This window comes from Rhea pennata, chromosome 8 (assembly GCF_028389875.1).
Source record: "Rhea pennata isolate bPtePen1 chromosome 8, bPtePen1.pri, whole genome shotgun sequence".
NCBI classification, from domain to species: Eukaryota; Metazoa; Chordata; class Aves; order Rheiformes; family Rheidae; genus Rhea; species Rhea pennata.
Window position 1 is genome coordinate 25,286,561 of NC_084670.1, and position 18,322 is coordinate 25,304,882.

Below are 18,322 nucleotides of genomic sequence, written 5' to 3' on the forward strand. Positions count from 1 at the left end.
AGAAAGGGGGACAACAAATTAAGATCAGAAGCGTTGATTAATTTTAGCACCAATCTTAAGCATCTTCTTTTCAGCATACTTAGTTTTGTGGAACAGCGCCTCCTCAAAGCACCGTTTCCACTGAGATCAGTTGAAGCCGTGAACACACAATGCTTCTGCAAATCAAACCCTAGAGTTTCACCTTGATTACCTAGAAATATGGAATAAGCAATTACTGTTCCCATCAAAAAAGTGGTTGAAGCGGCTTACAGAGTATCCCATAGGAACCGTACCAGAGAAGGTAACAAAGGACAGCCTTCAGAGCAGCACGGGAGTGCATTAACCATGAAGCCGCCTTTGTCTTCCTTAAACTCCCTGCGCAGAAAACTACACACCACTGCAGCAAAGGCAGCAGCACAGATTCAGCAAATCACAACGTGTACTGCACAACCACGATCCCCTCCCAAAGCTGCCGCACCCTTAACACTGAATGAAGCAAGGAAGAAATAATCCTGATCTTCATTCAAGAAAGAAACGATCCTGTAGTTTGCTGTAGTACAAGATATTTAATTTTGCAGCTTCTGTGTCCATTCTGTAGGTTATGGATAGATGTATGCAATTCCTTACATTAAAAAACACACACACACAACACACAACAGAAGAAATGTACCCTCTACTACACTGCTAAGCACAGCTTACCAGAGTTGGCACTCTCACAGCCACAGCTAGTGTTGGAGCTGACAAGTAACTTACACAACAGATTATCACCCCTTGGTGGCTGAAGGACAGGTGCCGCCAGCTGACAGCACATACACTTGCTGACAGCAGAACAGCAGCACTCCTGACCCCTGACCACCACTCCAAACTCCGTGTGGCAGCATGCCACAGAAGACCAGTTCCTCCATGTGGTCCCCTTCCACTTGCTGATCCGTACTGCCTACACAACTTGCCTCGTCTGTACCTCTAGGGCCTGTTGCTTCCTTGTTTCTGCCTCAGTCCCATTTTCTTTGTATACACGATCCCAGCGTACTCCCAGCCAGTCCAGGGCACCCCACTGAAGCTTCCTCCACTGGCAGTCAGTTTGTCTCTCTAGCATCCTTGCCCAGCCTGCCCTCTGGCAACCCACTTGCTCCTTTTCTAAGCTCATGGCTCTCATCGCCAGACTGCAACTCCCCTTCCATATTCTACTGATCCATCACTGCCAGGCTCTCGTTCTCTCATGCTCCTCAGTCCCTACTGCCCTGCGTACTCACTCCCCAGGCTAGCTTATTGCAGAAACTGTTCATCTGTTTGCCCAAGTAGTCTCAGTCAAGACGGATTTCCTCATTCCCAGTCAGAAGGGCCCTTTTCAAAAGATCTCTTCTCCCTTCCTTCAGTATTATTTGGCTGCTTGCCCCAAGCTACTCTTTTCTTTACCTAGTCTTTTCTTTCCTCCACATTTATCTCAGATTACCTCTTTCTGTGCTGTTCAAAAGAAAGAATAAACACCTTTCTCTTAGTACTGAGAGACAGGAAAGCAACACTCCCTTCTCCCGCTTCCATTGCTTGGCCCATCCAAAGCATCCAGAAAAAAGTAACTTCTGGTAAAACCGTTTCAGCCACCCGTACTATAGGTTGAAGCACTCTGTTGCTTAGGTTCTACAGCACGAGGAGATAAGGATTTATGTAGCTCTACACGTATGGAAATTCATCACTGGCTGCTGTGCTCTACCAACTCCTGTCAAGCACACGTGAACTCTTGCATCAGAAAAACTTACACATTTACGTGAGTTTTCATGGCCACTGCTGTATTAAAAATCCTCTTTTGAAATTTTAAGTCCCTGTTTCAAGGCACAAGGGGCTTAGAGCATTTCAGATACAATGGTTACTCAATTTAAAAAGAACACATACACGCTTGGCAGAATAATATTTTTCCTTAGTTGTCTACTAAATCATACAACATTTTCTGAACTATGTATCCTGAAGCAGGCAGTTGACACAGAATATTTTAAATAAGAAATAGTTATATTTTGACAAACTGAAAACACATTGTTACACAGCTGAGGCTTTGGCAACCTTAACAGCAAGCGAATTCCTGTCCTTTTCCTGTCCTGTTCCAGATGCATGTGCACAGCAGAATACAGCATTTGCAACACTGCCATCAAGCTGCATTCTGGAAGCAGTATCATGGTCCCATCAGTCTTCCAAATATGGACACCATCAACTTCCTACAACAGCTTAAATTCTAACCTAGTATTCTGTATGATAAAGAGTGCACCAAACAATATGATCAGTTAACAGCAGAGGAAACCTGATAGGGCTTCCCAAAACACCAGATCATGCATGGTGACAAAGCTGCCAGCAATCGCACACTAAAATGCCTTCCACTCCTTAAGAAAGGAAAGCTGTCTCGTAACACACGGCAAGCAAATCAGCCAGCCAGCTCTTCTCTGAGCAGTACAAGAAAGCCTGAGGTACACCCTAACTGAATACCATAAGCAGCATCCAACACAGACCACTGCTTATTTATACTGGCATGGGAAAGAAACGAGGTCTGCATTGCAGGCCACACGGAGAAGAGACTTGTCTGACAATTTCTACAAGTTGATGTCCAAAATATCCATCACAGGCGAAATCAGAATGATGAACAAGAAAATTTTAAAGACTAAGAGTTGCTATTGCAACTAGCAATTCAGATGGGCATCAGTTGTTTGGAAGGAAGTAACTATATTTCAGTTGTCCAATAGATAATTAAGGGTAAGGACAAAGAATGCACTGTTCTCAACTACAGAAGCCACAGGACTCAATATGAACTCCATACTGATTTGAAATATTTTAATATTCGCCTCACTTTTTTTTACCTAAATATAGTGTATGTATTTTTTTTAAAATTTGGATTTGGAAAAAATACACACATAAAAGTATTCTATGAAGAGTGGGTAAAATGGCTAGGTGACATCTTGTGGAATTCAAGTTATTTTCTATCTTGAGAGGCACTAACATTTTCTACTTTTTAGATGAAAATTTTCATGCTTGCTCCCAAAACATGATTTAACTTAAGATCTGTGACATAATTTAGTTTAAAGTTTACATGTATTTTGGTTTGCTAATTTGCCAGAAAAACTAAAAATACTTACAGAAATGAAGCAGATCTAGGGGTTTATTGCATTTGTATTTTAAAAACATTTTAGTATCTTGATCAGATCCCTTCTTACAAGCCTTCCTAATAACTTTAAAATTAGTATTTTAACTGACTGCTCTGCAAAATAACTCAAATTGTATGTTTCAACATATGCAGCACAGATTAACTTTTTTTTTTTTAAATGACTCACCCTACTATACTTTCTTGATTAATGCAATTAGTAGATCTTTATTTATGGTGTTTTCTTTACCCAATATATCAACTGCTACTTTACAGGGGGGGAGGGGAAATCTCCAAACAAGTAAATGCTGTTACAGAACAATTCCATCCCTTTGTCCTCTTCCCTATGCCACCACTGTCCAACAGTGCAGAACCATGACTATTAAGAAAGGGGACCTATGTTCCATAATTTTGCTTTTTTCATCAAGTCTAAAACCTGCTTTACAACATACTTGTGCATCACAATAGGAGGTGGGGTTACAAGGTAGTAACAGTTCTCACGACCTACCCTTAACCACGGTTATGCACTCTGCTAAGATCCCCATGCTCCCTGTACCGGAGCCAGGCTCAGCCCACACCAAGGACACAGGGAGATGAACCTTCCTGACAAGTCCTACAGCGAAGACGACTAGTTGTCGGCTTGCAGCCTTGCAAAGGAGGCACTGTCTTGCCTTTGCTTTGCTACTATTTTTACACAGTACAACTGCTACTTGCTTAATTCAGGTAGTTAGTTAATACTGCTTCATCTTCAACAATGTCAGTACCCAACACTAGCTAGTATACTTGCTGCTACCATACCACCCCAATACCATTGAACACATTTTGAGGTGAATTAATTGTATAATGGAAGGAAACACTACCAAAAAAAAGTTAAACCTGGATTTCCCATTCAACTAAGCTGAAAGTTTTTTTTTTTTCTTGATTTTTTTTTAATCTTATGAAACCTCTGAAATACACAAAATATAGAAGTACTGAATACACTGAATGGAGGATTAAATTTCACCTAAGTGTTCAGTATATGGCTTTATATTCCATTTACTTCTGCAGTGGACATAATGTCTGAAAAAACATTTTGTCCTACAGGAATATTAGGTTCTCTTTCATCATGAGCTGGGAAATAATTAATACTTAGTTTATGAATTACTTAGCTGCATTCATCAGGATGCTCTAAAGCAACTAATCATTTACACACATAATCTTTGATGTAATAATATCCAGCAGCCTAATTCAGAGCTGCAGGAAAAAAAAAAGGTACCTTCTTTCACCATTCCTATATAGGAATTACACAGTACTGAGGTATGCATCATTCATGATATTTTAGGCTTAGTATAAAATCAATTGTAGAATCAAATACAAATGCTTCCTGTACCCTAATTATGTTTGCCCCTCAGTATTACTAATATGAAGTATTCAAAAATTCTATCAGGCCAGTAAGAATTTTAGGATTAAAAAAAAAAAAAAAAATCAAATTTTGATGCTTCTACTTTTAAGAATGAAGGTTATAAACAAATATCTCCCTGTGATAGAGCAAGTTAAGTAAAGTTAAAGTGAGAGTCTTATTCAATCAACTGAATTAAATAGATGCCTTTGTGTGTACATACAGCAAGACTCATGATTTCACTATGCATAGCTTTATTTACATACAGCAAATTTGATGAATGCTTATTAGAATCCACTATCAGCATTCAATCTAAACATACGTGATTTTCCTCAGTTGTCCACTTAATGGTGACAAATAAAGCATTATTCAGGAGCTGAAGAGACAGAACATGATTCATTAAGATAAAAACTAACAAATTCATTAAGGTATACTGAGAGGTACAGTATCTTTGCTAGCATTCTCAGATGTGTCAACAGTGTCATAAGAAATACTGCAGTAAACTGGTTAGGTTTACAAAAATTGTATATAGTAGTTTGACATTAACATTGGTTTTAGTGTCATTCATGTGGTCATAAAAAATTTTCAAGAACATGCTTGATCCTATAAATCACACAGCAGCCTGATACCCCAATGCTCTTCTGGGTTTGCATCTACACTGTCCAACAAACCTACAGTAGCATTCTAAGAAAGCTACTGGAAACCAAAGCATGATTTTTTTCCCCCTAGCACAATATAGTGCTTTACCCCAGTAACATGACAGGCAGACATTCTGCTACAAAGTTTTCATACCATTACATATCATTTATTTTTCAGATAATTTTAAAAATATTTCTTTCAAAAGACACTATATAACCCATGTCCCTCCCACTTAAACTCACACCATCCAAATAGTCTATCAAATCATTTTCTCCAAACAGCATGAAGACTGAGTGCATCATGACACCTCGTACATATTTAATAGCAGCCTGATAGGCTGTCATTAACATCAAACAGCAATCTAAGTTTGCTACATTAAACATGATCCCTGTGTTAAGAGGACAATCACAAACCTCCTCCAAGATTGTGCCTATAAGAAATGCCCACCGACTAGGACAAGGTGTAATGAGGCCAACTGCACTGAAGAAGCCATTATTCATACGCTGGATTAAAACAAAAACAAGAGGGGAAAGAGGAAAAAAAGCTTCAATGGGTCATAAACCCAGACATGCCATAAGGCAATCTGTCACAGAGCACTCTTATTAATAGAACTGCTGTGTCAAAATTGAGCATTCAAAAGGAAAGACAAATCTTCCCTTATGTTTTATGAAATGTAAGCCCAAAGAATTAATAATTCATGAACTGAAGAAAAATACCAAATTTGGATATAAATATTAACAGTACGCTGTCAATCTGTTTAGAAACAAATTTTGACTCTCCTACCTTACAATTATCAATCTAGCAGGAAATATTCTTCAAAAGCTCAAAAAATGGCAGCATAAAAAACATTAAGAAATTAACATGCTCTTTTCACATAGGTCCTAAACAAAACAGCAAAATGCTGCTGTCTGTTTGCAGAGAGAACAGTAACTGGCTAGCATTCTTTATTCCTGGAGTTACGCCGTGCTGACAACAGTAACATTGGTGCATACACAGGAGTACCCCAAAGGACGCGCTAAAACCAAGACCCAGTAGAAAAGGGTAGGAGTACACAGTTGCATGGTTGTCAGATGATAAAGTGAAAGGTAAAAATGTTGGTTAAAAGTTAAGCAAACTACAGAATATGAAGTTTATATAACAGCTCTTGGATAAATTTCTCTAATTAAAGAACAAATATTTAAAGAGTATAAAAGAAAACACTTAACTAATTACACACAACCACTTATCAACCAAATCACAAGTGATTTCAGTGAAATCACAAAATATATTTTCAAAAGATCTGATAGTCTAAAGACGTAGTAGTGTTTCATTAAATCTAGAAAATGATGCAGTTATATCCATTTTAAATATTTTGTTTACTAAAGTAGCTAACAGTTGGAACCCAAGATTATAGAAGAAATACTTTTTCTGCCTTATGACTCCAGCCTTCTCTGCTTTCAGTGCAAATAGAGGGAACAGAATATTTGAACACAAAATGCAATTGTACCAAAATCAGGAAAGCAGTCAAAATGAATTGTTCTAAATGGCGGTTAACAGTGCTTTTCTTTACAGCTTCTTTTTCTTCTCCCGGTGCTAACACAATTGAAGTCTAGTTATGTTTCCATCTGCACTTACACTCTGGACAATACCATTAAAAAATACTTACATATGCATCAACATTTGGCATACAAAAAAAAATGGGTGTAAACACTCCACTGTCCTTCACAAGTTCTGCCATTTTAATTTCATTCAATCCCAGCTATGAGTCAAAAGAAAAGCTTTCAATACTGAAAATAGTAATTCCTACCTTTATCATTCTAGAGAGATCTCCAGCATCAGCCAATTCCAACACTATGTTCAGTTCATTGTCTTCAATGAATGAGGCATAATATTTAATTACATTTGGATGATTCAGTTGCTAAGAAGGTAGAACAATGAAGATATTTTAATGTACAGCATGTCTTCATCTTTTATGACTGATAAACAAAACATTCTTGTTTAGGAAAAAAAGAACTCCCTAAAAATCTATCACAGTGTAATATAAAAAGTATGTGCTTGTAAAAAGTATTTATAGATAAGCACGTCAAGACTCCAAGAACATGATGGGATTTCAGGATCAACATGGCAGTTGGAAGTTGCAGTTTTGAAGGAATTTTGCTTCAATGAATCTATGTGATAGCACAGTTAACTTTTATCATCATATAAAACTATTTTTGTTACCTGAAACAGTAAAGTCAGAATTAAAAAAAAAAATCACTATTTTACTTTACACAGTACATGTTTAGTTAATCTACAATGTTGTGTTTTTAGTAAAAGAACTTCTACTTGTGAAGTTATCCATTTTTCAATGTTAATTTTTAAAGGAATTAAGAATTACAAAATACCTTAAGTGAAGTTTACAAAAACTATACATAGACAATACTGGACACTTCAAGTATGTTTATGAGGGAAGAAAAATACATTTGACCAAGGATGCATATTTTCTGAACAACTTTTTTACCTTAAGAAGATCTATTTCTTTGATGCAGTCAGCACGGGCTTTGGCATCCATTAAATCAAATATCTATACACAAGAGAAGACATTTTTATTAAGTGATAAAACAGCAAAATGAGTGTTGTGAAATAATAATGGTGATTACTATAAAGAAACTTGAATTATGCACTTCGTAGCAAAACATAATGTTGCAATAAAAAAAAATATTTCTAATGCTCTGAGTACATTTATAAATACTATAGTCCTTAAAGTACTGACTCACTGTATTAACTCTTTTAGCCCCTTCACAGAAAACAAGTACAAGCTTTCCATGGACTTAATTGCTGTCTCTGTGTACCTGTTCATATACACGGCAAGAGTTCAGCATCTTTCCTTCAAGTTAGCTCCATTCCAAATACTACAGCTTCTTCTCCTCTTCCTGCCACACCATTACCACAAACTGATTGGTTTTGATACTGAGCATATCCTTCTTTCTTACAATCTTGCTGCTGTCCTCTATTTTAATAACTACATTTTTGCTATCAGAATTAGACCTTCACTGTCATCTCCAGTTCTCTCTTTCCCACATCTTTCTCTTTAGGAAGTGAAGTGATTTGGGTTCTGCAATCTGTTTATTCAAGCCCATATTTCTAGCCAGTCACGGGTCACCTTGACTTTTACAGCTTTTTATGCTTAGACTTCTCTGCTCTTCATTTTAACACTGCAATATATCTCATCTTTGCCTCCTCCAAAAAGTTAACCCTAGTAATCTTTTTTCTCCTGTTAAGAGTCCTTGTCCTTTCGCTAAGAACTTCAAGCGAATCAGGAAGTCCACATATGACCCGTTAAACCCCAGCAGAGCAGGGTTCACTGGACATGATGCTCTGAGCATCAGTCCTTGAACCAGCTGCCAGCAGGAGGCTAGTTCTTGCTCACAGGGCACAGCCCTTGCCAAGGGTGCTCTGCTGCCTAGCCCCTACTTCAGTTCAGAAATCCAATCATCTGGCTTCAAGCCTGGCTTAAGAGAAAGCACACTGGAGAAGAGAGAAGAATCATTTCATTGGTGGGGGAGGGTTAAATATCAAACTTAGAGAGGAAGACAACAAAGAAAAAAGAAAGACGAAAGAAAGAAAGAAAATAGCACTACTCTGCAAGAAATAGAAGAAATAAAGGAAAATAAAGCTTCTCAAAACTACATGTAGAGCAAAGCCAGGATGACAGGAATAAGCAGACTAAACTAGAAGCAATTATTCGAGGAGGAAACAGGCATAACAGAAACACAGCAGGTTAAGTCACAAGAAATGAAGGCTAACACTAAGAGAGCAAGCAATCTCAGATGTAATAGAAGAAATGAGTACTATACATGAGTTCTTAGGTGTAAGTATTAAAATAATACTGATGCCTGAATTAATGAATCACAGTTGGGAACCCACCCAGTGAAAAAGCAGCAGCAGCCTGTATCCATTACAGACCTCAAATCAGAATTTGGAAAGCATTGCTGTCATCATTCTAACAACAGACTGAAGTCCTCACACTTGCTACTGTCATGAAGAACTGTAATGATTTTTGTAGGAAACTTCTAAATATCAGATGTAGCACATAAAATGAGAAAGTACTGGGAAGGCATGAGACCATCGTTGTCCCTCCCTAAAATAACCAGTGAAAATGTGTGGTGGGAAGCAGGGAAAAGAACGGACAGCTATAGAAACACGTCTTGAAGGAGATCTAAAAATCACAAGAATCAAATTCATCAAATTTGTCACAGACAAAGTCACAATTCCATTTAGTTTTCTGAAGATAACCTATTTAGGGGACAGGAATAATGTTAGGATTCCTAGTCCTTCCAAATACAGATAGACAGAAAACAAATCCCAGAATAATACATAAATTACAATAAATTCTCACAGTAGATCTTTGGAACAACTTACTAGAGAGATCAACAGCCAGGCACGAAGTAACACAGTCTGCCACTCACTTGCCTCCTCCTTGCTACCTCATATCGTATGCAACAGTAACTAAATCGCTCACCTTTCTGATAAGTTTCCATATAAGGATTAGGTAAGAACATTCCTTATAAACTGTCTGGAGATTCACAAGCAAACATACAGAACTCCAAACAACTAAGAACCTGAAACAAAGCCGCAAAGAAAATTTTTACACTGAAAATGGTACTTATCTGGAATTAACTTCTCAATCTTATGAGCAGGTATCTAAGGCACAACTGCAAGATCTAAAACAAGAGTAAGAGCTTGTGTGATAAAAAAAAATAAAAATAAAGATAATTTACACTAGTTAATGACTGTGTAAACTCCATTTTGATTCTTAAGTCACTTATCTGGTGTTTCCACTACCTTCCCCTCAGTCTCTTGAAGTACACACAGAGCAGTATCATAAACCCTCCTAAGGGCATTGCAGGACACATCCTAAAACTACAACTTTGAATTCTCTAACGGAGGTTACACTGGAAATACATCCTTATCTTTCTGTTCCTGAACAGAGAATAATTTGACTCAAGCCAAACCCCTGCAGCTGGTTAAGCAATTTTACATATTTAACAGCATTTAACATACCCTATAAACATTTAATACACTATAAACAGCCTTGGTAGATGGCTGCCTCTGCAGCAGTGTGCATCAAAGACGCCAAGAATGCTCTAATATTCTCAAAGCCAAGGCTGATCAGCATCCAAAAAGAGTAAAACACAATTGCTATTATGGTGCATTTAACATAGTTTGCATTTTTTCCTCTCAGAGATGGGTAATTTTAAAGGCAAAAAGCAACACAGGCACACAGAGCCTGTGCAGACTGTCACCACATTCATGCAGTAATAAGAAGCCTGCTTTACTTGTGCAATTAAGGCACATGGTTTTAAGAATTCCCTGTAACTACAGTCAAAGAAAAAAAAAGGATGAATTGCTTATTCTGAGCCCCAGCCTGATGTGGACAGCTGGCATATAGGGCTCCCTCAAAGAAAGGGAAACTCAAACCCCAGGCCGGGTGAACCACTATGCCTTACACCTGTGTGCATACTTTAGACACAAGAACAAGCACAACTATTCTTCTAATTGGCAGGAGCTACAGCCTAACACATTTAAGTTACTTTCCCTTATTTGAAGGAGGAGAGGAGAGACATACTAACTGCATCTATATTAGGAGTATTTGCCAACACACCTGAACAAGCAAATTTGGTAGCAAATTTTTCATAAGCTATGCCTCTGATTAAGGACATAAAATTGATACCTCTATTTTTGTTGTTTTGTTATTCCCCTGAGAAAGTCCTACATTTGGGACTGTGAAAGATCTAGGATCAAGCAATCCCAGGAAAGAAAGACAAAAATTTTGTTTGAGTATTTTGAGCACTGGTATTCTTGATACTTCTGATTTGTTATTAAACAGTCTAAGAGTCTCCACTAGGCTAAGACTAGTGCTCTCAGGAAAGTTCAGACTTAAGTTTTACAAACATGACTCTAGATTTTTGCTATTCTTCACACTGTAGAATTGCAAATCTGTCACAGCTTCAGTTCAACTGAATTGTTTCAAACACTTTAAATAAAATAATGCAACACAGAAAGAAAAGAAAGTCTTTTTTAATGCTTACAAACACTAAGCAAGATACTCTGAAGATTCAAGGTATAAAATTTTTCAAGTTGTCAGATTTTGGTCAAAACCTGACCTGGAAAGAATGTATATGTCTCCCAGAAATCTAGAATTTTAATTTCACAGACATACACCTCCTCCAACCACAAGATTGCAAGGAAGGGGGGAAACTTCAGCTTCTGGAGATTCTCTAACCTCTTCATATTCAAACTGCTGCCAGATTCTCTTTTTCAATAGATCCTATTTCCATTGTGCAGAACTGTTTTATTTCAGATCAGAGGCACCTACTGTATATTCTGCCACATTAGCTCTCAAGGAGACCAGGATAAACAGAAGCAGCAAACAAAGAAAAAAAAATTACACTTCATCACCAAATGACTCAGCATTGAAGAACATGTTATGCTGAAAAACAGAAGCCACAATAAAAGATTTTTAAAAGTTTAAGAATATCCTTGCAAGTGTAGGTCAAAATTACATATACACATTACATATAGCACCTGGTAGCTATTAGAACGATGTGTTTAAAGGAATTCCAGGAAACCTGATTACCACGCAGGAGACACTGTCCTTTGCTTGTGGTTCACTGTAGACTGGGCATAATCATAGTGGTATCAAGTTACATCACTATTTCTATTCCAACTTCAACAGCTTAGCAGCTTTGCAAAAAAGACTTATTCCATCTTCAGGTGACACTACTCAGTAAACCAACCTGACAGGTCAGCTCATACCGCATCCCACTCCAGCATGAGACACACAGGTACTTCACACGCACACTGAGCAGCCCTGTGCACCCGGTCAGCATTGGTCACCACCACTGTCAGTGGCCACAGGTCTCCTCCTGGCACTGCGATGCAATTCCTAAGGGCTCGTCAGGTTTTGTCTCAACCTGTCTTGCCCCAAGCTTAATTTTTAGCCTGCTTTTAGCTATCACAGCACATGCCTAGTGACTGGATGACTCACCTGTACCAAAGCTGTTACAATCAGGTGTCTAATGTCTCACTTGCTTTGAGCTTCAGCTCAGCTTTGTGCAATTGTACAGTCTTCCTTAAGGAAACTATATCAGATATGGTAAAAGTCAAACAAAACCTAAGCGATCCATGTCAGTAAACTTTCAGACCAGTAACAAGCATCAGCAACTGTCTGCTTGAAAGCACGTAGTATAATCCCAAGTACACACACAGCCAAGGAGAAAGCAACTACCACCCCCAACACCTTCCTCCAGCGAAGGTCTCGGGATGCTGATGAGTTACCATAACACCATACTGGAAGGGTGAACAGGAAAGGGGTGGATACAAGAAAATGTGTGTATCAATTACTGGGAACTAGTAATTACACTACAAGTGTTAGCATCACCGTAACTGGCTAATAATAAGAACTGCTGCATTTTGATTAACTGTTAGGATACTAATTAGATAACAACAATAAATTATAATTCTTAGCTCTGCTTATAAGGTCAGGATCATAGGACAATTCAGGTTGGAGGTGCGCTTCTTCTCTAGCCCACAAAAATTGCACAGTGTAATACTACTGCTTTTAGTAAAAATTTTAGTTATTTTCCCCAAATTCTATTTTTGAGGACTATGATAATTACTTTGTAGAAATGCTAATCTTATGTTTGCTGTGAAAAACCTAATAATAAGCTGAAGCGATGTTAAACTTTGTGTGTCAGTTTTCACAGAGTATAATCAAAAAATGTCATAGTAAACAGTATACCTTACTTGGCATGTTCTGGGAAATTCCCAAAACAATTATTCAAATATAGCTACAGAGACTTAAGACGACCTTTTAAAGTCCTCACCAAAATTCTAGAATTGTTTTTTTGCCAGGACATACAATAAACCAGTAAGTATATAAAACATGTTTCCCGTTTCTAGAGAGGGATGCAGAAATAGTAAACTAGGTGAAACAAAATGTCCATTTAGCTTAATATTCCCCTCTTCCACTGTAGTTAATAGCAGATATCAAAGGAAGATTAGAAGGATAAGCAAACACTGGTATTTCTCCAAAAATACTCTCACAGTGCACTATGCAACTCAGGGCTTTGTGTAACTTCGCACTGATCATTTTTCTAGTACCTGAATGTCAGAATGGATTACAATTGTATTCTTTCAGTATTTTAGAAATATCCATTGCAAGAACTATGTAAGAAATACCAATATATATTTTAAAATGCTTTGTAAGCTTTGTAGGATACAGAGCACAAACTGTTTCCTATGCAGATGTATTAACCAAACAAAAAACATCGCAAAACATGAAATCAACATCCTAAGTTTCTCATATACAGGCACACTAGCACCTAGAGTTCCTGGAGAGCTGTGCACACACTGTATCAAAAAAGTTTTAAAGCCATTTAACCACCAGATGGAATACATCAAGCTGTAGCTTCCAAGCGTAGAACATATTTGATCAATTACCAACTACCAATTTAACTTAACTTCTGAGGTCAAACGAATGCAGCAGTGTTAACTTAGAATGTTAACTTAGAGCTACCACTTTCAAAACATGCCAAGTTGGGAGCTGACTTTCTTCCTCATGCTCTAAAGCCCAGTGCTTTTCCAAAATTTTTCCCTTTGATATCAGAAGGACAAAGCACTTCAATCTCACCATTTAAATGGCAACTCAACTCAAAAGTATTTGTTTAAAATTCTGTATAAAATGAAAATATCTTAACAAAAAGTATTCCAACAGCAAAGTATGAACATGATAATTCTGCAAACAAATAAGCAAAATAAAGAAATAGAACATAAATATCAAGAGTTGAATAGCAGAAATTAGCATTAAGGTATTTTGCCACTCCAGCACTACTATACTGAGACAAGAGTGTTTCATAAAGTGTGAAATTACAACGCGTTCTTGTGATTAATTATCTCTAATTCAAGCTCCAAGTAACAATCCACTGACAATACACAATGAATAATGAATGTAAAGTGCTAGATAAAAGGCTTCATTGTTTGATCCCCTAACATAGGGTCTCCAATCCCGGAACGAAAGGGAAAGAATCATAGAACAACGCAAGGCATTGCAAAATTGCAATTTTGTGAAAATTTTGTGAAAACATGCACTTTCACTTAATATTCTGAGTAGCAAAAGTTTATTTTAAAAATACAACTTAAAAGTGAATACTCTTACAGTCACTGTCTCTAGATATTTTGTCTAAATATTAAAGTCTAAAAAAAATACCATTTTAATCCATGTGTGTTTTAGTAACAGTTTCACAGTTCACACTGGCAGTAATTTATTTGGTAATGTGATGATTTAGGGACTTGTCTTCATTACGATGCTTCAGTTGATCATTAAATGATCAGTTGATTTGCCCTAGCTGTGATCATTCAAGGACAGAGGCTTAGCCCAACAAAAGGCATTACTGCTAATAGCATTTACAAAGGTTTTCAGACTGGGAAGTCTTTCTTTAGGTCTGAAATAGGTGGAGCATCTCACAAAGCCAAATACCACTGAGAACTGTTTCTCAAAATCTAACAGCTTTGAAAGAAAGGTAGTTGTTTACCCATTAATGTTAAACAGGCAGTTAAAAAGTGGAGATAAATAAGGGGAAGTGATTAAGCATTTTACAACCTAACTACTTGAGAATGACAAGTAGATTGTACTCTGTGGGACAAAGACTGGGGGAAGGACGTACAAGCTTCCTATGCAACATAAAACCAATCTCTTCACTGAAGCCGCTGTTTTGGTTACAGGTAGCTTTCGGAATTTAAATACTTAGTCTTGGTTTCAAAAGGCATTTTGTAGATTTCTGGCAAGAATCAGGACTGAGATCAGACAGGGGGAAAGTAACTGTCTACAGGAGTGATTCACTCACTGATACCAAAGTGCTTTTGCTCCATGAAGATGGTCTGAGAAAGCTCATTTTGGTATCTAGTAGTTGTTTATGTTCCCCTTCTAAGTCACCATGAAGTTTCATTGCACAGAAGGACATACAATATACTCAAGGTTCTGTTGCAAAGATTATTTACAGTGATAGCACTAGAGATGTACTGCTTCTTGCTTAGGTATAACCTAGATCTAGTCAGTGTAACTTGAACCACAGACTTAATACATGTGAAGATTATCTAACTTCAAGTTTGGGCTTCTACATTCATAGTTTATCTGTGGCCGATCCTTCTGACATTTCTTTGGCTAAGTGTAGCTTAAACTCATTAATGAAAGCAGTATTTATTTAGGTTATATTTCAACAGCATCTCAAAAAAATAATTTCCATTGGAAAGAACATATAACATATAGTGAGAATATAATAAGTATATGGACTCAGCAGCAACTACAAATTCAGAAAGAAGTTTGTCACCATCTGCTTGTCCTTCCTCCCATTGCATCTTATTGCGACTTGCTTCTACTCAAATTCCACCAATATACATTCCGCACAAACTAAAAATAAAATTTTAATAGCAGAAAATAAGTATTCTTGTTGGAAAGCTTCATAAGCAATCAAAACTGGCAAACCTTGTGGAACAAAGAATGGCCTGACATGCTGCAACTGTTTGAGAGAGAGTAACTGAACAGTGATAGTAAGTCACACCAAACCTTGAAGGCAAAAAAACCAAACAGCAGTGTTTGGTATGGTAAAGTGAGAGTCACTGACAGAATGCACAGAAACAGATTAGAGATAGATTCGAGCCAGCCAGAAAAACAAATCGTAAGGAAAATGAGACTTCCAAGATAAGAGAGGAAGGTAGATAACATAAAGGAATATAAAGGCTGAGATACAAGATGTAAATGGGTAGAAGACAGAAAAGCAGAGAAGTCCAGAACTCAGTTATGTTACTTAGCACAAAATACAGGATTTAGAGACGCTGTCTCAGTGTGAAGATGAGGAAAGCAGATCAGGACAACTCCAAGGCACACACACATCTAACAGAGATACAGTGCCTCTCATGTGACAGGAAGAATTATTCCTAGTCTGTTTAGTCAATGCTGGGCTTGCATTAATGAGGATCAAAAAAAAAATGCAGCAGCACTTTGATTTGAGTAAAAGGAAGCATGACTGAAATTAAAAGCAAGAACCATTCAGAAAAGACCTAAAAGAACTCCTCCAAAAGGCAATCACTTCTCAGCAGAAGAGAAACATATTAAAGTGTATTTATAGTGAAATTAAGTACAGTGGCCATATAAAAAAAATGTACTTCCAGGGAAGTACAGGGAATGTCACAGAAATACAGTAATGATTTGATATTCTGTCCCATTACAGAACCGCTTTAGATGTCAACTATGCAAACTGAAATGGCTCTGTCAAAGCATGGTCAGTGCTGCCACGACCACTGCAACTCTAGGTGATATATCGTAATACTCTTAAGATTTTTTTTCTTTTCCCCATTGGTCATCCAGATCTCACTTCTCGTTCAGCTAATATGGTCTTTATGTAGATCCAGCCTTCATATGGAAAGTTATTTCCACAGATCACAGCAAACAGTTCCTCCTGACATGCATTAGTCAATAACGGTGGGGGGGGGGGGAGGGAGGAGAAATGTAGCATATGTTGGATACCTTAATGCAATCAGAGGACCACGTCAGGATGAAGTCATTTGGGAGAGCCACAGCTCTTTACCCCTATTCACTACTAACAACCAGGTAAATCCTTAGAAATTTATCAAGTGGTTGAAAAAGAAGGCTTTGATGTAATAGAAATTATCACTTTACATCAGTATATGGACAATGCGATGCCTTCTTCATGGGAAGGAAAGACTTTTGTCAAATGAGGAAGTCTGATGTCCAAGAACTCAGCTACACATACTGGCATGTGAAGCTCTGTAAGACTACATTTTATAATGCCTCAGTACTCTTAATGCAAACACCGTTATAAAAATTTCATAGTTAGAACACTGATAGGCTGGACTTTATGATTTTTCTTTAAGTACCAAGGCATTCCACAGCCACCTTAATTGACATGCATTTCAAGTCACATTTGGCCTTTTTGGTTTCTCACGCATTGTAAATGAAGGAAGAATTAGCCTAATGTTTTAAGACCGATGATCAAAGTTCTTCAAATATATTTCAGCTTTTGAAGTAGTATATATCTGGCAGTTTTCCCAGAAGGGAAGTCTCTCTCTCTCTCTCTCCCCCCCTCTCTCTCTCTCTCTTTTTTTTTTTTTTTAATCATTTCCAGGTCTAGCCCTGCCTCCTGGTGCTGCAGAGCACAGGAAATCACAGAAATAAAATAGCAAGTCAGGAATATGACATAGAAACCAACACGGCATGCATTAGTGCAGCTAGAAGAAAATGATTAAAATCCAGAAACACTAGCAAGAGTCTGAAATCTGACATACATGGTTCAGCAATATAGAATATTTAAAAGAAAAAAGAAAAAGAAAAAACACACCCTTCAGGACTGATGGCAATGGAGCTTCAAATATTATGCTAAACTCCTCTCAAGAGATCAGAAAATAAAATTTTAGTTTCAGTTTTGAAACTGAACAAATCAATGAATTTCCAGAGCAATCCCAACAGAAAAAAATTAAGTGTAGTTGTCTTACAAACACACGCCTCTGAGCAGCTTCTAACAAAGCAAAAAGGAAAACGGAAATACTACTGAATATAGGCTTATTCAAAAGAAGTTTTCCACTTAAAATGCCAGTTTTGGTTAAAGTATTATGGTTTACTGCAATGACAAGGTATCTGAGCAAAGATTCAGCCATCCTAATTTCTTATGCTGAGGTTTACAGGGACATCATATTTCTTGGCTGCCTTAGAAACTCAATCAATTTGCTGCTCTTCTATCTTCTGCCATAAAACTGCTGTTTTTTTCTCCCATTTAAGCTGTGAGTCATGGAAATAATCAAGGCCCTCAAGCACACTCAAATTCTGACCCATGCAATTCACTTAATTCCACAGTGTACTTGTGTTTAATTACTAACTCAGGTCCCACACACATAAATGTATTATTCATAAACTTGGTAATATGAACTCAGTTGTATCTTGCAGTCTAAAGGCAACATAGAACTATAGCTTCAGGCACAGTTCTTTTTTGGCTTATTTTTGTTTCAGGTAACTTTCAGTCTCTTGAAACAGTAATTCATTTCAATTATCATGACTTTGATTACATATGCACTGTCTTTGATGTATGCACTTTTGGAGTATATTTACTATCTGAAGAAATGAGCTACTAAAATTAATTTTTAAAAAACAGTAGATTTGTACAGTATTTTCA

The 18,322-nt window shown here is 37.3% G+C and overlaps 1 protein-coding gene across 3 annotated transcripts in view; it reads right to left on the minus strand.

Annotated features, from left to right (window-relative positions):
* Window positions 1–18,322, minus strand: part of NEK7 (NIMA related kinase 7) — a 66,438-nt gene that overhangs the window by 30,363 nt on the left and 17,753 nt on the right. For all 3 annotated transcript variants that reach the window (XM_062581802.1, XM_062581800.1, XM_062581801.1), the window contains 2 exons: window positions 7,597–7,659; window positions 6,904–7,014 (listed from right to left, as the gene is read on the minus strand). In XM_062581802.1, the coding sequence (XP_062437786.1) occupies window positions 6,904–7,014; window positions 7,597–7,659 (174 nt within the window). The remainder of the gene's footprint in view (window positions 1–6,903; window positions 7,015–7,596; window positions 7,660–18,322) is intronic.